We start from the raw sequence: 22,566 nt of genomic DNA on the forward strand, positions 1-22,566 counted from the left end.
ATATTTTTATGGTTTCGAGAGATTGTTATGGTATGCCATCATGTATTATATCCAACATTACGCTCTTGTATAAACACAAGAAAAATTAGTTCTCTCAAGCAATTAGAAAAATAGATGATTAATTACAATCTGTAATCAATTAATCTAATTTTTGATCTCACCTAAAAATGCTAAGAATAGCCCTCAATTTAGGGTATTTTAATTTAGATTAATATTGTGACAGATCAAAGTTAGTTTTTCGATACAACTTCTGATGTACCTGAACACATCCGCAGTGATGTTTTTGGGGTCATAAGATGTTTCGGGTCTTTCAAACATCATTCACCCTCTCCTAGGTCACCCAACCGCCAAAAAAATATATATATATAAAAATGCGGTTTTTGTTCAGGTGGCACTGGCTTGTCCTCCCCATAGTTCTTCTCTTAGCATCAATAGCCATATCGAGGCTTTCTCAGCTGCTTCGGTGATGTTCTTGATGGCTCTGCTCCTTGCTGTTCCTGTGATGCCCAGGGCACTTAGGGCTTTGTGGAGTGAGTGCCCCACATATCCTCTCCTGCCAACCTTGGGAATACATATTGCCCTCCAGCCTTGGTCACGACAGCTGATGACCAGATGTTCATACAGTCATGGCCAAACTGCTCCAAACTGTTCCCACAAGGTTGGGAGCCTGGAATTGTCCAAATTGTTTTGGTATCCTGGAGCATTCAAAGTTCCTTTCACTGGAACTAAGGGGCCAAGTCCAACTCCTGAAAAACAACCCCACATCATAATTTCTCCTCCACCAAATTTCACACTCGGCACAATGCAGTCCAAAATGTAGCGTTCTCCTTGCAACCTCCAAACCCAGACTGGTCCATCAGATTGCCAGATGGAAAAGCGTGATTCATCACTCCAGAGAACGTGTCGCCACTGCTCTAGAGTCCAGTGGCGACGTGCTTTACACCACTGCATCCCACGCTTTGCATTGGACTTGGTGATGTATGGCTTAGATGCAGCTGCTCGGCCATACTGTACTACTACCATACTACGTACTGTACGTGGGCTAATTGGAAGGTCACATGACGTTTGGAGCTCTGTAGCAACTGACTGTGCAGAAAGTCGGCGACCTCTTTGCACTATGCGCTTCAGCATCCGCTGACCCCTCTCTGTCAGTTTACGTGGCCTACTACTTCGTGGCTAAGTTGCTGTTGTTCCCAAACTCTTCCATTTTCTTATTATAAAGCCGACAGTTGACTTTGGAATATTTAGGAGCGAGGAAATTATCACGACTGAATTTGATGCACAGGTGGCATCCTATGACCGTTCCACGCTGTAAATCACTGAGCTCCTAAGAGAGGCCCATTCTTTCACAAATGTTTGTAGAAACAGTCTCCATGCATAAGAGCTTGATTTTATACACCTGTGGCCGGGCCAAGTGATTAGGACACCTGATTCTGATCATTTGGATGGGTGGCCAAATACGTTTGGCAAGATAGTGTATGAGGCCTCATGTATTAAGACTTACGTGGAGTTTTACAAATAATTGCATACGCTCAAATTCAGAAAACGTTTGCATGAAAAAATTAATTTGTATTAAAGTGTGAGCACGCATTAATTTAAGCACATTTTTAGTCCATCCCAATTAACATGGAATTGAGTGCACAGAAGAAGTGAATTTTGTGTCCATAGCTCAATCTTTTACATTGTTGAAATCAAACGTTGGCAAAGCCCAAACGACCATGTCTTGTGTCGCCAAAGTATGTAGAAATGTGCATACGCCAGCCACGAGGTTGCTGTGAGGCACTGCTCATTTCCTCGTTCAGTTCACTTTTGATACATCTCAACTTTGCTGTCAAAAAGGTCGTACGCCATGTTTTTGAGCGTAAGCACGCCTAATACATGAGGCCCATTTTCACTGCTAACGTTAGCTGTGGCTGCAGCTGCGACTGGGTGGGTTAGCTGCCACGGTGGTAAGCAAACTTCTCACTTCTCAGCCTTTGCGTTTTTGAAAAGAACATTTCACATTATTTGGACAAAAACTCGCTAGCAGCAGCAGAGTCTCCTCTGCGGAGAAGAGATGAGAAGCAGTGACTCTGCTACTTACCGGTAGTGTTCCTCCATTTGCCCAACTACAATGACAGCCTATCAGCTTCTTCAAAAGAAGCCCAAAGACGATGACACCCAATCAATGTCTAATCAGGATGTGACTGACCATACAGAAAGAGTAAAGTTAGAAATTAAAAATGTTTTTAATGAAAATAAAACATATAACCCGTTAAATATTTCTGTAATTAATTTCAATTAACACTATAATTTCATGCCCTCCAATTTAATCCCTTATTTTCACCCAATGTTTCTCTAGAACACGAGGGTCCTGTAAGTGTGGTGTCTATATCGTCAGACAGCATGCAAGTCCTGGCCGCCACCTCAACAGGTAACATGGGATTCCTCGACGTAACAAGTCGGGGTTACAACACGCTGATGAGGTCGCACACGGACACCGTGCTTGGCTTCAGTGTTGATGGGATTCGCAGACATCTCACAACCGCTTCTTCAGACGGCACAGTACGCATTTGGTCTATGGACTCCTTGCATCAGGTAGGTCTCATGATCACATAATATAGCAAACAGGAAACATTAGGATTCCCATTGAATCCAGGAGGCAAAAGAATCCAGAACGTTCGTAAATGCTTTGTAACAACTGGAGCTACTATGTCAGAGTTCAACAGTGAGCTACATTTGATAATGGAGCTTAGTCACAGAACCACGCAGGGATCACAAATCACCTAACCTGCTGTAATGACATTGTCCATTTTGCATGAGCATTCCCGTTCACTGCTAAAAGACTATTCTGTGCTGTTGTCTCACATTCACAGCTGTATGACTTTGTGTCAGAAGATAGGCCCTGCTCGGTGGCCTTCCATCCCAGTGAGCAGATCTTCTCCTGTGGCTTCAACTCTGGTATTGTCAGAGTCTTTGATCTCTCCTGTGGCAAGCTCATGGTTGAACACAAGTATGTATCAACACAAATATGATAAAATATTGTCAGGTAGAGACTATGGGCATGTTCCATTTGCTTCAATTAGGTTTTTCATGTGAGGTGACAGGAAGTGGCTTGCACAAGTATACATACTCCTTGAGCTTTTCCATATTTAATCACATTACGACCACAAACATAAATATATTTTATGTGAAAGAACAACACAAAGTGATTGTGAAGTTGAAAAAATGTTTACATAATTTTTTTTTTTTATTATTGTATTGTATACAAAAAAAAAGTTAAAAGGTCATTGTGCAAAAGTATTCAGCCCCACTGAGTCAATACTTTGTGAAATCACCTTTTACTGCCCATTCTTCTTTGCAAAACAGCTCAAGCTCAGTAAGATAAGACGGCGAGTGTTTCAGAGTCACCATGGTTGCATCACTAATAAGAGCTCTTCTTGTTCGGCCTGTAAATTTAGGTGGACGGCTTTGTCTTGGTAGGTGTCCAGTTGGGCCATACTCTTTCCATTTCCGTAAGTTGAATTGATCAGTGCTCCGTGATATGTTCAAAGGTTGGGAAAAAAAATTTCATAGCCTAAGCCTGCTTTAAACTTCTCCACAACATTATCCCTGACCTGGCGGGTGCATTCTTTGGACTTTGTATTGCTGTTTGCTCCCCAATAGTCTCTTAACCAACCTCTGAGGCAGTCTCAGATCAGCTGTAGTTGTACTGAGATTAAATTACACACAGGTGGACAATATTTAGTAATTAGCATTCAAAGACAACTTTTGAAGGCAGTTGGATGCGCTCAGAAAAAAAAGGGGGCTGAATTATTTTGCACACCGCACTTTTCAGTTTTTTATTTGTAAAAAAATGTTTTGAATCATTTATAATTTTCTTTCAACTTCTTTCACATGATATATATTTATCCTTGTGGTTGTAATGTGACAAAATATGGAACAGTTCAAGGGGTATGAATTATTTTGCAAGCCACTGTATATGATGCATACTGCTGTGCATGATTGAAATCTTGGACCAGTCCGTTTTGTGTCTGGCTTATTGCATAGTGCTCACAAATGCCGTTTACTGAAAGCGTAAACCTAAGCACATGGTAATGACAGTAATTTGTGTTTTTGAAATCCCATTATAATAGTGATTTCAGTGGTGAAGTGGTGGGTCTTGCCTTTTCTCCCGATGGAAGCTCCATGTACAGCGCTGGTTCAGAGGGCTCTCTTGCACGCTACTCCTCTTCTGGGAAAGGCAACCAGTTGATCAAAGTTGTATGTGCGTATACACTATGCTACCTCAGGTTAATTGATGTCATGGATCAAGCTTGACATGTTCATATATGTTGGTTATCAACGAGTTAGCCAATTAAAATGAGGAGATCATGATTTCCTGTTTTAGTGAACACCAAACATTGCAGACACACTGTCGTAAGAGTCATTGATTCTCTTTCAACCTGATGGTTTAGGTGGTTTGGTGGCCCGAGGCACTGGCCGCGCTCCAGATGCCCTCACAGTGAGCAGTGACAGCCACTGTCTGGCGTTTGTCGGCCCCTCTGAGTACACAGTCACCATAGCTAACGCGGTATCTCTAGAAGAGGTACTTTTCACTACTGTTTCCATTTGAGTACTTCTAAAATGCACTGTATCCACTAATTGATATTGAATTGACTGAAAAAGAGTCAAGATAGCTTCTCTCTCTTTATTTGGCATTCTCGCCTAATCACGTTGCCTCGTATTTTTGACTCCTCATCCAGTCGCTCAGAGTGGATGTGAGTATTTTGGACGTGGACAGCAACTTTCTGGATTCTGCGCTGAAGGTCTGCTTCTCTTCAGCCTCCCCTAAGCATTTGTTGGTAGCTACATCCGCAAACAAAATCCTCTGGGTTGACACTAAAACGGGCTGTTTGCTCCGGCAGGTAACAGGCACAAATTTAGTAGCAGCTAACTATTTTGTGTCTACAAAATGTCTTTTGTGACAATGGAATGTTTTACTTCTGACTCCTTTTCATCCTTACAGGTGACCAAAGTGCACAAGCACTGGTGTTCCTCTCTGGCTGTGAGCGAAGACAGACGATTCTTAGTAACAGCAGGACATATTTCTGTCAAAGTGTGGGATTATAATATGCAACTGAAAACAAACTCACAGGTATATGAAAAGCAATTAATTTACATAGTTTCGATCACAGTTGTCAAACTCAAAGCTCGGGGACTAGATGTGGCCCGCCAAATTCTGTTATGTGGTCTGCGAAAGCCTGGAAATAATGTGCGTCATTAAAAGCACTTCTTCTTTCTTACTCTATATATTCCTTCTTTCAATTTTGCCGGTTCAGTTACATGCAAAGTGCATGTCTTTTAAACATTAATATTATCTCTTCATGCAACAAACATATTAGAATGAAAGCTTTAAAAATAACAAGTTAACTCGTCATTAATCACAAAAAAAGTATCGCATCAATCATGTATCATCGGCATCGCAGTCTCGGAAGACCATTGATTTCCTGTGCCTCGGAGTCAGGTCTTGTCGCAGCGTCTCCTGTGGCTGTGTAGGCCAATTCGTGAGAGACATTCCCGGCCGCAGATGTCACATATCCAGACCGGTCCCATAGATGTTGCCGGTGTCGCAAAACCCTGTTTCTTTCTCTTTGTCCTCTTAGCCTCATGGTGTTGGGCCAGGGTGGTTTCTGACTATAAATAAAGTTGATTTGATTTGATTTGAGCAGCCCGCTGCGGAGTGCCTGCTGCCACTGAAGGCGGTCCTGGGCTGCATCTTCCCAGCTGTCGGGGCTGATGTCAAAAGACTTGAGGTCTTGTTTGCAGACGTCCTTGTAACGCAGCTGGGGACGGCAAATCTGCCTCTTGCCAGTTGTGAGTTCAGCATAGAGGATGTCCTTTGGGATTTGCCCATCGTCCATCCGTCGGACATGGCCCAGCCAGCGGAGACGTCGCTGCCTCAGTAGGGAGCACATGCTGGGAAGCTGTGCTCTTTCCAGGACTGATTGGTTTGTGATACTGTCCCTCCAGGTGATGCCCAGTAGACGCCTAAGGCAGCGAAGATGGAAGATGTTTAGCCGCCGCTCTTGGTGGGAGTATAGGGTCCAGGTTTCCCTACCGTACAGTAGAGTGCTGGTGACACAGGCTCTGTACACCTGCACCTTAGTGTGGATAGTGAGCTTGCTGTTTTCCCATACTCTCGCTGTAAGCTTCCTAAAAGTTGAGGCAGCTTTTCCGATGCAGCCACTGAGTTCGGCATCGAGTGACAGGTTGTCGGTGATGGTGGAACCAAGGTAGGTGAAGGTGTTTACGACTTCCAGGGTGTAGTTGTTGATGGTGATAGAGGGGGGTGGTTCAGTTCCCTGTCCCCTGTCCCATCGTCTTGGTTTTGCTCAGACTGATGGTCAGGCTGAAGTCCTGACAGGCTTTGGTGAATTGGTCCATTAGGGTTTGCAGGTGCTCCTGGGAGTGTGCTATCACTGCTGCGTCGTCAGCAAACAGCATGTCCCGGATGACGAGTGGCCTGACCTTTGTTTTGACTTTCAGACGGGCATGGTTGAATAGTTTACCGTCTGTCCTTGTGTGAATGTAGACTCCTTCAGTTGCTGTACCAAATGCTTGGCGCAGGAGGAGGGAAAAGAAGATCCCAAACAGTGTGGGCCCCAGCACGCATCCCTGCTTGACACCACAGCAGATTTTGAAGGGGTCTGATATGGACCCATCTAACTGGATGGTGCCATGCATGTCAGTGTGGAAGGACTGGAGGATGCAAAGGAGTTTGGGGGGACAGCCTATTCGTTCAACCAGCTGAAAGAGGCCACTCCTGCTCACAAGGTCGAAAGCTTTCATAAGGTCAATGAATGCCATGTAGAGTGGTTTTCTCTGCTCTCTACAAGCTGTCTCAGGGAGAAAATCATGTCAGTGGTAGACCTTCCTGCTCTGAACCCTGCCTAAGATTCTGGGTATATTTTCTCAGCGAGAACCTGGAGTCTATTCAGTGCAACTCTGGCAAAGAGTTTGCCGGTAGTGCTGAGTAGAGAGATACCACGGTAGTTGTTACAATCTCTCCTGTCTCCCTTATTCTTGTACAGGGTTATGATGGTAGCATCCCTCATGTCCTGTGGGACAGCACAGACCGAGGCGCTTGTGAAGTTGGTCGAGGAGGGAAGGCTTTCCACACTTGAGGATTTCAGCTGCGATTCCGTCACTGCCAGGTGATTTACCACATGCTAGGCTGTCAATCGATTTGCTTAGCTCCTCAGTTGTTTGTTCCATGTCCAGTTCTTCCATTACAGGTTGACACTCAACATGGCAGAGGGCTGCATCAGAGACAGTGTTGTCGCTGGCGTAGAGTTCGGAGTAGTGTTCTACCCAGCATTCGAGTTGTTTAGAGCGGTCAGTGATGATTTCTCCCAGAGTCGGTTTCAGCGGAGCAGTTGTGTGGTGTGATGGTCCAAGCGCCTTTTTGATGTCATCGTACATGCCTTTGATGTTACTGGAGTCAGCGGCTGATTGGATGTTGCTACAAAGCTGTAGCCAGTAGCTGTTAGCACAGCGACGGGAGGCATTCTGCAGTTTCTTCCTTGATGCCCTGAGAGCATGTTGGGTATTGTCACTCGACGTGCATTTGTAGTTGGTAAGGGCGATACGCTTTTCTTCCAGTATCGGTGCCAATACAGATACGTTGGCTTCGAACCAGTCATTGGACCTTCACAATTTTTTGCCAAAAAACGTTAGGGCCGTGGTGTGGATGGTGTCTCGTAAGCCTTCCCTGTACTGCTAGGCAGAGCTGCACTGGGGCAGAGCTGCACTGGGGTAGTTGGTGGAGGGATTCTTCTAAGGCACGGTTGAAGGAAGCAGTTTTAGTTGGATCGGCTGCTTTGCTGCTATCCACACGGGGGGGTCCTTTAGGTTTGGCTTTGTAGATAATTTTTGTCTGCAGTTTGACTATACAGCAGACGAGGGAGTGATCGGTGTCACAGTCTGCACTGTGAAAGGTACGGGTTTGGAGGACACTTCTGAGGTCAGAGCGCCGTGTTATGATCAGGTCCAACTGGTGCCAGTGGCCAGATTTTGGGTGTCTCCAGGAGACTTTGTGGCGGGGTTTGGACTGAAAGTATGAGTTAGTGATGCAGAGATTGTGAAATGTGCAGAACTCAAGGAGACGCTGCCCATTCTCGTTCATTCTACCAATGCCATGGTAACCCAAGCAAGATGGCCAGGAGTTATCTCGCGTTAAAGTCACCAAGCAAGTAGAGCTGATCTTGTTTGGGGATGTTTCTCACAGTCGCCTCAAGCTCATCATAGAATTTGTCCTTTATTTCGTGGGAGGAACTAAGTGTTGGCGCGTACACACTCACCAGGTGGACAGGTCCCATAGTGGTGTTAAGGCACAGGGTTAAGATTCTCTCTGATCCGCCTGTAGGTAGTACTATTGCTCCTAGTAGAGTGTTCTTGACTGCAAAGCCAACTCCATATTCTCTGTTTTCACCCGGAGGCTTCCCCCTGCCAGAAGAAGGTGTAATCTCTTTCTCTCAGTGAGCCTGATGAGAGGAGTCGGGTTTCCTGATGGGTAGAGATGTCTATTCGTCGCTTCAGGAGTTCGTTGTTAATGACTGCAGTCTTGCGGGCGCCACTTATATCGAGCAGGTTGTCAGTTAGTCCGGGGGTCATGGTTCTGACGTTCCAGAATCCCAGACGTAGTGCTGGAGTCTTTGTTTTATTTGTTTTGCTTGGTGCAAGGTTTACAGCCCACTTGTCAGGAAGAGTCCCATAGCTTCATGCACCCAATGAAGCAGGCAGGCTGTGGCGGAACAGCACCTAATTGGCTGGGGGCTGCCCAGCTTGAGGCGGGCGGTAGCTGTCCAGTAAGATGAAACATCTCTCCCACCGACGGAGGTAGCCCCTGGCGCCCATCCCTACGCCAAATGAGAAAGGGCTTATAACCGGTAACTGCTGACCTCCCGTGTTGTGCCTTCACTGCACAGTGAAGCTGGAGTTTCCTCTCCAGGGCACAAGAGGCCTGGGCAAGGTGTATGGAGATCCTGTGTTGCCCAAGCAACAGGGCCCCCCTCTCTGCCTTGCTGGCATTGTCCAAAGGAATGGAGAACCAATACATTTGGCGTCAGTTCGGCTGCAGGAGTTGCCAGAACAGTGCTTCACACACTGAACTACCTAACGGACTCCAGGCCGGGTTTTCTGTTGGGGTCCATTTATTTAAACAATTTGTATGTAAAAATATATATATATTTATAATTGTGTAATCAATGTATAAGCAATTTTTGTAATATCATGAGCCGATTACACATTAATATTCATGTATATTTACTGATACAAACAGCCCTTTAAGCGCAACCATACCTGCAATGTGGCCCTCAATGACAACGAGTTTGACTCCCCTTGTTTAGATGGTCACTGATTGTAGTTTATCTACTTTATTTTTCATAGTTCAATTTCTTTTCACGTTTTACTGGTTTACATATTTATTAATACAAACTGAGTTTGTGAATTACTTTGTTGTTCAATCTGTGCTTTTATTAAATGCTTTTATTGTACTCAACCATGTATTTTTTTTAAACCAGATGTTTATAGGTCATAGTCAGCCCATCAACCAGGTGAGCTTTACCCCTGGCCAACTGGGCGTGGTCTCTGTAGGGGACGCCATATTCCTGTGGGACTTCCTGGCACAGCCTATGGACTTGCTGCTTTCCAACTGGTACTATTCACTATAAAATGTTTGTTTCTAGTCGCGTATGTCTATGTAACACATCTCTCAGGCCAAACTCATGTCTTTACCCACAGTTCAAGACCCTCATCCTCAGGTACAGTTGGGTTCACCTTACCATTGTGACTCCGGTTCCTTTCACACTTGATCTGATTGACCGTTGTAAATGACAAGCTGTAGGTGAGGTACAAGCCTGCAATGAGTTGCCTCGACAAAGTGCACCGCTCCCCTTCTCTCCTCCACCGCCAGTGGATATTAGCGCCATGGACACCCAAGAGTTTGAACAGGACGGTAAAACTGTTTTCATCAAACTCTCATGTAGATTACTAAACTCAATAATGCCTTTGCCATAATTAACACATTGTACTGTACGTACCTGTATGTGTCATAAGTAACTGGAGGCGCACGGGTTTTTTTTTCCAAGCTGACCCCGATACAGATAGCTTCCTGCTTCTCAAGACCTATATATACCCTGAACCAATAATATGTAAATATATATATATATTTTTTTAGATTTAACTGAAGGTTGTGCAGTCCTTTCTTTGTGTTTAGCTTTATTGCAGCTTCTTTAGTAACGGGCATCTTCGTAGGTCACAGGTGTCAAACTCAAGGCCGCAGGGCCAGATTAGGCACGCTACATCATTTAATGTAGCCAGTGAAAGTCTTGATATAATATAAAAGTATTTTATCTTTTCCTACTGTATGTATTTGTTTTTTCCATTTTGACAGAAAAAATACATGTATTGTGTGCAATTGCATATCTTTTCAACTTTAATATTATCTGCTGGAAATACCGCAACAAATATTATGCTATCATATATTTCAAACTTTTTTATTGAGTAAAATAAAAAAATAAATATCTGCTTGACTTATAATTTCAAAACAGAATATCCATCAAATTGTGCACTAAAAAATGACAATAGATCTTACCGTGAAGAAACTGGCAGCTTAGTTGCCATAATTTTACTGTAAAAGCATTATAACCTTTTTTTTCCATTTTCAGTAATATGCTGTAAAAAAAACACCATAAATTGTAGGGTAAAATTGTGGCGACAGAGCCGCCAGTTTTTTTTACTGCAAAATAAAAAAAGCTCTTTTTTTTACAGTGTTTGTAAAAAAAAAAAAAAGACATACCGGTAATAATCAAATGCATAGGCAATTGTATATGATATCATGGGGTGAATCCCTATACATTTATTTTCATAAGTTTTTCACGGTTACAAACTGCCTTCAGTGTGCAATGTTTTTCCTTCCTTTGCGTAATGTTTGCAGAGCATTTGGTGCAAACATTGGCATTGGCAACATTGGCATGCTGACAGCGGGAACAAGTATGCTGTCAAAATAATAATCTGACACGTCAGTTATTTGGACATTATAACTTTGTTGTGTAGTGTAGTCAGGTGCACACAAAACTACGCACTCAAGCGCACACAATAGAGAGAGACTCGCGTCACGTAGAATCCAGCCAAAAGGATGTGGCACATCTTGATGACGCTACAGTATATAAGCGCACTGTAGCACTCTTCTTGAAGGTCATGTGACCAATGGACGAGACAAGTGGTCTTAATTTGGACTTATTAAGTCATGGCGTTAAAAATATATTAAGTGACATTAAAGAGCTATAATATATACATTTATAGACTGGATTATGTTTATCATGAGATATTGTGAATTCTTACATAGATGTGTACATTGAGAGTACAAGTTTGGTTTGATGACCCTTTTTCCCTGTGTGGTATACACATTTCCCACAGTGATATGCCAGGGGCGGGGCTTGAAATATTTAAGGGAGGCTGTTTATTTAGTCGGGGTGGGAGTAAGTAAGATGCTTGTCTGGAGAGATGGAGTAGTGCTGAAAGTGAGATATGATTTTTGAGCTGCAGATGTTTTTTTTCATTCCTGCATTTTGTAAATACTTGTTTTTGTATTTACTTTTCATTTTCATGCATTTTTGCACTGTATATATTTTTGAACCATGTTCACTGCTTTACTTTGTTTGGTGCAATAAACATCACCAACAAGTGTTCTGCGATTGAACCATCATTGGTTGCATTGTATATAAATATACAGTATATATATATATATATATATATATATATATTTATTTATTTGAGCGAACCCGCAACACTTGTTGTACGGATACTCACAAATTGTCAAATACCTGAAGTGTCCAAAAACACATTGCCAAGCTTCAAGCAGGCAGTTGCCTAGCAACAGTGTTACAGCCATCTCCTGTATCAAATATCTATTCGGCTCCTATATTTGAAACTGACTGAGATTAAGTCTGTAGCTCTTCAGTGTGAATAAGTTAAATGTCATCCACATGCACATTCCACGTTCACTCTTTCTTTATCTTTTTATGATGCCTCAACCCGATTCGTTCCAGTCACAGTGATTGGTTCAGATCCCAGCTGCAATTCCAAGCCTGCCACGTCCTTCCTCAAGATCACAGAACCAAGTGATGTCACAAACCTGAATACCTGTCTTCAGGGCAAGTCTCCAACTTCACTGTTGAGCGTTAAGAGAAAGTTACATAATATTTTTTTATGCTTGTCTATAATCTTTGTCATTTTGTAGGTTTTTCTACGAAAAAGCCAGTGCGCCCAGATTGTTATCGACACTTTATACCACGTTTTAATAATTCCACTCTTGATGAGGTAAAAACACTGGTGCCTACATATATATACATTTGTACTGTAGTTTATTTTATTGTGATTTTGTTCAGTGAGATGGTTCCTCTTATCTAGACTGCTGTGACTCCTCAAGCATCAGAAGCGGCCATGAAGCTGAAAGCCGTAATTGGTTACAATGGTAATGGACGAGGCAACATGGTGTGGAGCCCTGATCAAGGTAATGTTACAGTGTTAAAATAACAATCAATAACTGTTTGCTATTTCTTGGGACTCTTTTGTTTCTTTGTTACAGGTTTATTTGCGTACTCTTGCGGTGGTGTGGTGGTGGTGGAGTACCTCAACTCAGGACGTCAGAGGCACTTACAAGGCCACAATGAGGAGATCTCTTGTCTCGCAATCTCAAATGATGCTAAGGTACATCATATTGTTCCTACACTGGCACATCATGTCTGCCTTTTGGCTATGCTAATTAATCAATAAAAGCAGATCTGTGTATGTACAAAATTGCAACCAAATGTTTTGTGCAAAAAGTATCAAATGTAGTGATTACAAAGGAAGTCGCTAAATGACTAGAAAGTGACTGGAAGATGTACTAAAAACTACAAACAGCAGAGCTACCTTTTAAGGCAAAGTCACCAAATACCGGCAATTGACTTTCTCCACTCGTTGACCGTGCAGATCGACAGAACTCCCCGCAAAATAAACATCTGCCGAAATGCTCTGCACGGAAGTAGCCAACTTCTATTTTTAAGCTTTAGAGCTTAATGAGCGATGCCGCAGGTGGCCGCCAAGATACCTCTCTCTCTGTCTACTCCCGTCTCCAATTGTTTAGGTGAGAAAAGGCAGAGGGGGGCTTCTATTTTTAAGCCAGTTTCATCAAAGAGACACACACACGGACATGGACTAGGTGTACTTGAAACATCAGTGCTGTTGGGTCCAGCTCCAAATAATTCTGCAACTGCTCTCAGAGATGATAAAGCAGATATGGGCCTCTTTCTAGACATAATTAAATACATGCTAGCATGCCAAGTTAGCCTCTTCAAAATGATCATCTGAGAGAGTTTCAGGCTTTGTTTTAGGATGTGTAATGAAGTCTATTTATTTATTTATACAATGCTGTATATGTAGCTTTTATAAATGCATTGTGGCAAATTATATATTTTCTCACAATAAGCGGTCATAAACATGTAGTTTATGTAGTTGACAATAAATGTGGTACATTTAGTTTTGGTAAAAGCAAACTTACGTATGTTTAATATGTTTCTGTTTGTCTGCCCAGATAATGGCATCTGCAGCCATAAAGTGTAATAGCAGCAGCCTCATTTGCATTTGGGACATTCAGAGTGGAGATTGTTTGAAAACCATTTCCTACCATAGAGGGGCAGTGCAGTGTCTCGCTTTCTCCAAAGACGATTGTTTCTTTCTCTCCGTAGGTTAGTGGGAGGAAAAAAAAAATTCTTATAGCAGGAAACCAACTAAAAATCCTGGAGTTAATATTGTCTGCTCTTGATCACACCCTGCTAGGAGACTTCACCGACCCAATGGTGGCTCTGTGGAGCAGCAAGACACTCCAAATGCTCTCCGGCGTGACTGTCTCAGTGCCGATTCACGACGCAGCCTTCTGCCCCTCTGCACCCGCCCAGCTTGCCTGTGTGGGAAGACAAAGTGTTTACTTTGGCCTTATTCAAAGCGACGGGCAAGATGTAGAGCTCAAGGCAAATGACTGCAGAAATACTGCCTTTAGTCCATCAAGGCTGCTGTGATTTTTTTTTGTCAGATATTTGTATTCAATTGCTTTGGGTTAAAAAGTACTGATCACACCTTCCCACCTCTTAGGTTATGACAGTGAGGGCACCAGCAGAAGTTGGCGATGTGGAAATGACGGCTGTTTGCTATCATACGGACTCCTTACTATTTACCGCCACCAACCGAGGACATCTTTGTGTCTGGGACATCAAGACACAGACCTGCTTCATGACATGGGAGGCTGATGAGGGCGAGATTGGTACATATTTATGATAACAGTGTGGATTTTTAGAGAATCTAAACATTTCCACAACCTAAACCATTATCATAACAGGTCATGTGTCTTGCATGTATTCTTGTCCCAAGTTTATAAAATGGTATTTGATGAGTTTTTTTCTGAAGGCATCCTGCTGTGTCGAGGGAACAGCCTGTTGACAGGCAGCAACACCCACTGGCTGCGACTGTGGGAGGTAGAAGCTGTGCTAGGTATGAAGCCTCAAGCAAAGGCATTCAGCAGTAAAGACAGGTGAGTAGTCTTTACCATCTGTTGCTAATGTATTCAAAGTGGACTAACACATATGAAACATGTAGGTCAGATGCCATGCGTTTCTCTCTAGTATTCAACGATGTCAGCAAAGTACAATTACATGTTTACAAATAGCTCACAGTGTTATAAAAACATGTTACATAAAATGTATACTTTTAATGGGCAAACATATTCACTCAATTGACCATAAATCACACTATCAATCATTTATTCAAAACATTTTATAAAGTTTTCAGAACTTAGTTCAATAATATTTCTGTTTAGAAAGCAGTTCCCTCTGAGGTGCGCGCCTGCGAAATTGCGCACTGCTCAAACGTCCTTCTGCTCACAGCAAATCTATGCCGTGCACAAAATCAAATCCAATCTGAACTCTAAACAAAATGAAACATAACAGTTTGTTCTGTAGGATTTTGCAATGCAACTGTGAGTGACAGGTGACAACAAGCAGCCACGACAGATGAAAGAATATTTGTCAACCTGGTTCAAAATCTGTCGAGAAACGAGACGACGACAGAAATTCCATCGATCACTTTATTGAGCAAAACAAAAAACATTAGTAAAAAAACATCTGTCTAGCAAAACTAGTCATTTTCTGTCGTACAACCAGGCCAAAAGCAACTCTTTGTCATCGGTCATATCAAATGCAGCCGCTCGCTTGCTCTCAATTGCGCCAATGCACGCACTCACGGCACTTACACACTGATGTGTTTACGACCTCATAAAAAGTCAGATAACTGCAACACCACACACAACCTGTAAATGCCAAGTCGACTCCCCAATCAGTTGTATGCTTATTCTTCTGTCATTTATTAAGAATGTTAATTTGTGGATATTAATCATGAAATGCTGTTACTAATAAAAATATATATTTTACAGACATAAAGTTTTAAGAATGTACACTTTATCCCATGCTTACATCTCATTGTGCAACATGTGAATGTTTTAAGGGGAACTAAATGTGATCTCTAAAAGGGGTACAACTTCTTTCCAAAGCAGGATTCCCACCCAGATATACAATACTAGTACATAGCTCATGAAAAAGAAGAGTTTTTTGTTATTTTCATTGTAAGTCGGCCAAATCACTTCTATCAGGTGATAATCTAATGACTTATAATAATAAAACATTTAACTTTTTATGTCAGGTTCGGGACAGGTGTGCTGAAGGTATGGCCACAGTGCACGTTTAATATCGGTCACATGTGCTCCACTGAATGCTCATAGACTTTTTGCATTTGTTCAGACACGTGAAAAATTAGAGCGAACCTTCCGCAGGGGTGTCCTGATCCTATATTGATATCGGATATTTGTGCGATGGATGGATTAATTTTGTAATTGAGAAAAATATAGACCATTGTCAAACAAATGTGTTCTGTTAAACCACTAATAGTACCATAAGCTGGTGGTGTTCTTGTTATATTTTTTTTCTTTGAAAAATGTTACTGTGAGGAAGTTGCAAGCAACACCTTTAATTGTTTACAAATTGTAACAAATGTCTGTAACACGGCAGTAAAATGGCTGATCAAACAAATCAGAAGTCATCGTCATAGACCCGCTAGCTGCGGAAGCTCGCTCTCCAATACGCTAAACAGACTCCATCCATCCATCCATCCATTTTCTACCGCTTGTCCCTTTTTGGGGTCGCGTGGGGTCGCTGGACCCTATCTCAGCTGCATTCGGGCGGAAGGCGGGGTACACCCTGGACAAGTCGCCACCTCATCACAAGGCGCTAAACAGTCTCAATAAGTCAATTTTACAAAACTGAAACAATACAAAAAAATGCCATGATAATTTGATTATACTACCAAAGACACTCGTAAACATGTTAGCATATTAGCTAACGACACTAGCTTCATTATATTACGATAGTGCGTACAAATATACATGAAAACACGTCTACAGACGTCCCACATGGGACGGTTTAGTAAGTAAGAATTGTTTTAGTTATTCTGTAAAACTTACAAATGTTGTTTGGAGTCATAAATGAAGAATCCATACGAGTAAAAACGCTGTGGACAGCTAGAAGATCTATTTCCGGTTGAAAGCACTAAATGGAAGGACATTGCAGCGCCTGCGGTGAGCGAACTCGTCCAAAAGATGGCTCCCTATTAGCACAAATAATAACACACCTATTCAGAGTATTTGCTTTGTTTTCTAAAAAACTATTTGCATTATGATCGTCAGTAAAGAAAAATACATAAATTATCCGCACCGTTGTATAAGTCGCAGGGTTCAAAGTGTAGAAAAGAGTAGCAACTTATAGTCTGGAATTTACAGTACTTACATATACAAAGTCTCCAACGCAGAAATATATTATAAAGTATCCAGTAACAATCATGTCCGCATCATTCAACTTTCTGCGTCATGCCTTTTATTTTAATAAATTATTGTGACCATTAAATTGAAACTTATTGAAACTTACTGTGTCTGTAGCAGCAATCTCAATTTATAAGAATTAGCAGTGAATCTTTATAGTATTTGAGTGATTGCGCAAAACTAGAAATCAGTTGACAGAAATCGGTCACGGCTGCCCACGATAAGATTTTTCACAAGCTTGCTACATTAACTTACGTAACTGAAGACGATGTAAATACATGAACCGGGTGTCGCACAAGACTAGCAATCAGTTGACAGTTTATCTTTAAAACAACACGAGAGCAACGGGCTGCCCACGAAATAAGTACCCCAAATTTCCGCAAGATAAGTAATGGCTGCTGAACTGCCACACCGCTGCCCTGACTTGACTTAACTTATGGAAAAGACGACAGTTTTTTTATTTTGTATTTGTAGCAAGAAACAACATCCCTGGCAAACTTTGAACGCACACACTTCACATTCAACTCCCACTAACCACATAGCTGCTTTCCCAACCACTGTGAGGTCCCCAAATAGCTGTCTAGGATATGCCTGTAAAATGATTTTTTGATTTTGGACCTCTAGGATCAGCATGTTCTCATCCATTGTGTCAACAGGGGGGTATTACAATTTGACTTAATTTGTAAGATATGCAGAGCAGCTCTGAAGTACACTGGATATTTACTTTTTATTAATAGGACTGAAGGCCAAGACTTCTGTTCTTTTTTATTTATACATTTAATTTGATCATGTTGTACCATCCCTGGCGACTTGTCCAGGGTGTACGCCGCCTTCCGCTCGAAAGCAGCTGAGATAGGCTCCAGCACCCCCCGCGCCCCTGATAGGGACAAGTGGTAGAAAATGGATGGATGGATGGATGTTGTATCATCCCATCAAACAAAATGTCTTTTTTTGATCCATGGCTAAAAATAAATATATTTGACATGTGGTCTTTTTCTTTATCTTTGCCTTACATCATATTTGGGGATATATGTTATTTTTTACAAATTAAAAAAAATACTATTAGCATTTTTTAGATATTTGAAGAAGCATGTGCCTACGAGTGTTCTCATTCATCCAGCTTGATTGTTATTCTAATGGAATTCAACTGATCAGTTGACTGTTAAGTTTGTCTTAGAAAAATGTTGTCCTCTCATCCGAGTAGTTTTCTTCTTTTCATGCTCGTTCATACACCGTTTCGAATCTTATCGAATCATTCATACACTATATGGAATCTTTCTGTTTCGTTCGAATCATTATGTTTTTGAAATATATCGATTATGAATCATATTGTAACCCCTGTATCTAGATACATATCGAATCGTCCATTACAAAAAGATGTACAACTTTAGTAATGATGGTACAATAATGCCACCCATTACCACTTTAGTTATTAACAAAAATAGAATTACTGTGTCACTCCCTATCAAAATTGGCAATAAAATGTATAATTCATTCAGAGCAGTTGCATTAAGTAGTCAAGTGAGTATTAATGCAAAAGTTGTACGTTTTGTTTTTTGTTATTTTCACATGAGTGTGCATGCACAAAAATAAATCAGATGTATATGGCCACCAGCTACAAAATCTTGAATATTGCCATAATTGCTAATTGTCTTTTGTCACCTGCAACCATGCTGCAGTGGGAAATCAGTGGTGTTGAAGCAGGAGATAATGCTGGATGGGACCACAGTCAGTGCTGCCTTTGACAACACAATGGACATGGGCATCGTGGGTACCACCGCGGGTACTTTATGGTACATCGACTGGTTGGACAACAGCAATATCCGTCTGGTCAGCGGCCACAAGAATAAGGTACCCTCAGATTAGAACATAACAGGAGTCTACCACAGTGCCTTGTCGTTATCTTGTAACAATACAACCACATGTGCTTTCTTTTACCTTTGTGAGTGGCTCGTGTCCTGTGATCTGGTTTTATATTAGTGGTTAGCTAGCAGTCATGAGAATGTGGTGAATACTCTGGCTTTTTCCTACATCCCAAAAACATGCATGTCAGATTAATTGGGCACTTTTAATTGTCCGTAAGTGTGAATGAGAATAGTTCTATATGTGCCATAGGGGTGTAACAGCTTACAGTTTGTTACGTGCCTCAGTATTAAAGTCCCCATTTAGTTTATTTTCGGTACAGCAAGGGTGCAAAATAAAACCATAAATTTACTTAGCCAATAAATACAGTTCTGGAATATGAAATAATCATACTATATGATACATCATATACAACAGTAAGTTGACCAGTGTGAGGAATTGTATTTTTAGTGCATGTATGTTCCTTATTGGCTGAAGTCAATGACCACAAATGTAATTTGATGATGATTTAAGCACAGCATCGATTTATATGACCCAATCCAAACAACTTTCCCCATTCATGGTGTAAATTACCTATAACCAACAAATAAAGTCAACACACGATTGCACATAACACATCTTGCTCAGTGAACTTTATTGATATAAAACAAAATTTAAAATTAGACATATATAAATCAATTACAGTGTATTATGAGTGATATGCAAAACACTTTATCCACACTTGGCCATGTTTGTCGCATTTTAGCTGCTTGATATTTCTGATTGGTTACAAAACATCAAGGAGAAGTCGTCAGAGAAGTAAACAATGTAGGAGTCTAACTTTCACATACTCTTAATGTTCAATTTTGTATTGTTCATACTTCATATTGCATTGGCATCAGGATCTGATGTTGGGGGGGTTGTTAAAAGTAGTTTAAGTTATGTGTTGTTTAGTCTGTTATAGCTTATTTTAATCAATGCAAACTGAAGTGCTATTTTATATTACTGGTATTGATTGTTGTTGCATCACAATCAATGCTCTGCTCTGTGACAAAAAAAGTGTTGGTGCGTGTGTGTGTGTGTGTGTGTGTGTGTGTGTGTGTGTGTGTGTACGTACATACAGTTGTGGTCAAAAGTTTACATACACTTGTAAAGAACATAATGTCATGGCTGTCTTGAGTTTCCAATAATTTCTGGATGGCTACCAAAAGCGCCTTAATTGCAGTGAAACTTGCCAAGGGACATGTAACCAAATATTAACATTAACATCAGATTTGGTAACATTTTCAGTAGACCCACAATAAATTAATAACAGAACCAAACTTCATGAATGTTTTTGTGACCAACAAGTATGTGCTCAAATCACTCTATCACAAAAAAATAAGGGTTGTAGAAATCATTGGAAACTCAAGACAGCCAACTTACCTTGCCTCTGGACGTCCCTCAAATCGGATGCTTTCTCGACAGGTGCTACAGCATTGAACTTGTGCTAATGCGAGCTCCACTTTGCAATATTAGCATACTCCTGTGTTTTCCTTCCATTTTAGTGTGAAGTGTTCCCACACCTTAGACAACTGTTGTCGCTTCTTAATTCCCTCGTTTTGCTATGGCTCTTGTCCACTGCTTTCTGCGGCGTCTGCCATTGCGAGTTATGTTGTGAAAAAGTTTTCTAAACTCAAGCGTATTTAAAAGAGCGGTGTTGTGCAGTGCAGGGGGCGTATGATCTGTGATGTAAACACACTCTGCTATACCTACACAGTCCGTGCGAAACGTGAGCTTTGACTTCTGTTTACTAAACGAGGCAAAATGCCGTGAAAAAAAAAATCAACGACGCCTCGAGGCAGCAAAAAATTCCCCGAATATATTTTGTATTTTATATTTTATATCGTATTGTATTTTATATCGAATTACTCGAGGAATCATTTCATATATGTATGTATATGTATATATATTTGTATGTATGTGTGTGTGTGTGTGTGTGTGTGTGTGTGTGTGTGTATATATATATATATATATATATATATATATATATATATATATATATATATATATATATATATATATAAAATCAGTGACGTGCAGTCAGGGGAGGCAGGTGAGGTGGGGCCTCACGTGCCATCATGGAAAGAAAAAAAATGTAAAAAGAAAAAAAATTAATTAAATTGTTATAAAAAGTTATTTTCCAATTAACTTCACCAGTTTTAGATTATTTTTATTCAAAATCGCTGAATTTTCACATTTGCCGTTCAAATACTCAATCAATCAATTCCTTTATTGTCATTGTCATAATAACACTTAAGTCATACATGAACAACGAGATTTTGTTTGAGATTTGTCCAGCGGCATAGAAACTGCAAGTTAAGTGAAATACTGAGAAGAGACTTGCAGTGATCAGCAGCCAGTTGTGCCTCACCATGGATTGCGCAATGACTCGGCTAACTGCTGGCCTGCTGTGCAGTGAGACCGTATTGCTATATGAATTATATTATACATGTCCATAGTTTAGTTAGCTGAGGTGTATAATGTACAGTGTATTTTGTCAACAACTGTATGTGTGTAACGTATTTCTTGTGCTGAGCAATCATAAAACGGCTGCGAAGACGCACTGGCTGAGGCTCGCAGTAATCCCGCCTCATGGTGGTAGAGGGCACTAGTGATCCCAGGGATCATTTTTGAGACTACTCGGCTGCAGAATAAGTGACAACAAGCAGCAACAGTTAGCGATCGTTTATTTTTTCCTCTCGCCTGGACTTTTAACATGGAGGATTACATATCTAAAATAAAACAGTTTTCTAAACTGGACTTTCAATCGAAGCAGGAGGTAATAATTAAAGGAAGATCTCCATCGAGACAGAGACTTTTAAAACTGAAGAAAGATAAGGAAGACTTCTATAAACAAGTTATCGATGCTTTTGTTCAGAAGGAGCAGCGCATGGACTTCATTTATAAGTAAAGGTAAGACCATAATAACATTTTTTTAATTAAATGTGCTTTTTTGTGTGCTACAGTTTGTATGTGTAAAGTTAAAGTTAAGTTAAAGTACCAATGATTGTCACACACACTAGGTGTGGTGAAATGTGTCCTCTGCATTTGACCCATCCCCTTGTTCACCCCCTGGGAGGTGAGGGGAGCAGTGGGCAGCAGTGGTGGCTGCGCCCGGTAATCATTTTTGGTGATTTAACCCCCAATTCCAACCCTCGATGCTGAGTGCCAAGCAGGGACGAATGCTGGTATGAGCTTTTAAACATAACCCGTTAACTGCTGCCAATCAAATGGTGAATAAGATACTCTTTAGGGTTCATATGTTTGTAAATCTGACTGTTATGAAGTCAGTGCCTCACCAGCCATCAACCTCACCGCACATCACTGATATATATACACACACACACATATATATATATATATATATATATATATATATATATATATATATATATATGTATATATATATATACCGGTATATATGTGTGTGTACACATGTATATATCAATCAATTAATCAAAGTTTACTTATATAGCACTAAATCACGAGTGTCTCAAAGGGCTGCACAAACCACAACGACATCCTCAGCTCAGATCCCACATCAGGGCAAGAAAAAACTTAACCCAATGGGATGACCTTGAGAAACCTTGGAGGGGACTCCCCGGGCGACCGGTGCAATGGACGTCGAGTGGATCTAGCATGATAATGTGAGAGTCCAGTCCATAGTGGATCTAACATAATAGTGTGACAGTCCAGTCCATAGTGGGGCCAGCAGGAGATCATCTTGAGTGGAGATAGGTCTATATGTGTGTACCGTA

At 41.2% G+C, this 22,566-nt stretch overlaps 1 protein-coding gene across 2 annotated transcripts in view; it reads left to right on the top strand.

Moving 5' to 3' along the window:
• wdr90 (WD repeat domain 90) overlaps positions 1-22,566 on the top strand; it is a 72,377-nt gene that overhangs the window by 36,925 nt on the left and 12,886 nt on the right. The window contains exons 18-35 of one of the 2 annotated variants that reach the window (XM_061967610.1): positions 2,342-2,577; positions 2,856-2,992; positions 4,116-4,246; positions 4,437-4,567; positions 4,725-4,886; positions 4,988-5,116; positions 9,543-9,676; positions 9,763-9,782; positions 9,860-9,976; positions 12,072-12,176; positions 12,263-12,342; positions 12,433-12,535; positions 12,611-12,732; positions 13,598-13,751; positions 13,843-14,033; positions 14,155-14,323; positions 14,467-14,590; positions 18,604-18,775. In XM_061967610.1, coding sequence (XP_061823594.1) covers positions 2,342-2,577; positions 2,856-2,992; positions 4,116-4,246; positions 4,437-4,567; positions 4,725-4,886; positions 4,988-5,116; positions 9,543-9,676; positions 9,763-9,782; positions 9,860-9,976; positions 12,072-12,176; positions 12,263-12,342; positions 12,433-12,535; positions 12,611-12,732; positions 13,598-13,751; positions 13,843-14,033; positions 14,155-14,323; positions 14,467-14,590; positions 18,604-18,775 — 2,417 coding nt within the window. The remainder of the gene's footprint in view (positions 1-2,341; positions 2,578-2,855; positions 2,993-4,115; positions 4,247-4,436; positions 4,568-4,724; positions 4,887-4,987; positions 5,117-9,542; positions 9,677-9,762; positions 9,783-9,859; positions 9,977-12,071; positions 12,177-12,262; positions 12,343-12,432; positions 12,536-12,610; positions 12,733-13,597; positions 13,752-13,842; positions 14,034-14,154; positions 14,324-14,466; positions 14,591-18,603; positions 18,776-22,566) is intronic. The other variant, XM_061967611.1, reaches the window with a different exon arrangement.

The sequence above is a fragment of the Nerophis lumbriciformis genome, linkage group LG11 (genome assembly GCF_033978685.3).
Source record: "Nerophis lumbriciformis linkage group LG11, RoL_Nlum_v2.1, whole genome shotgun sequence".
In the NCBI taxonomy this organism is placed as follows: Eukaryota; Metazoa; Chordata; class Actinopteri; order Syngnathiformes; family Syngnathidae; genus Nerophis; species Nerophis lumbriciformis.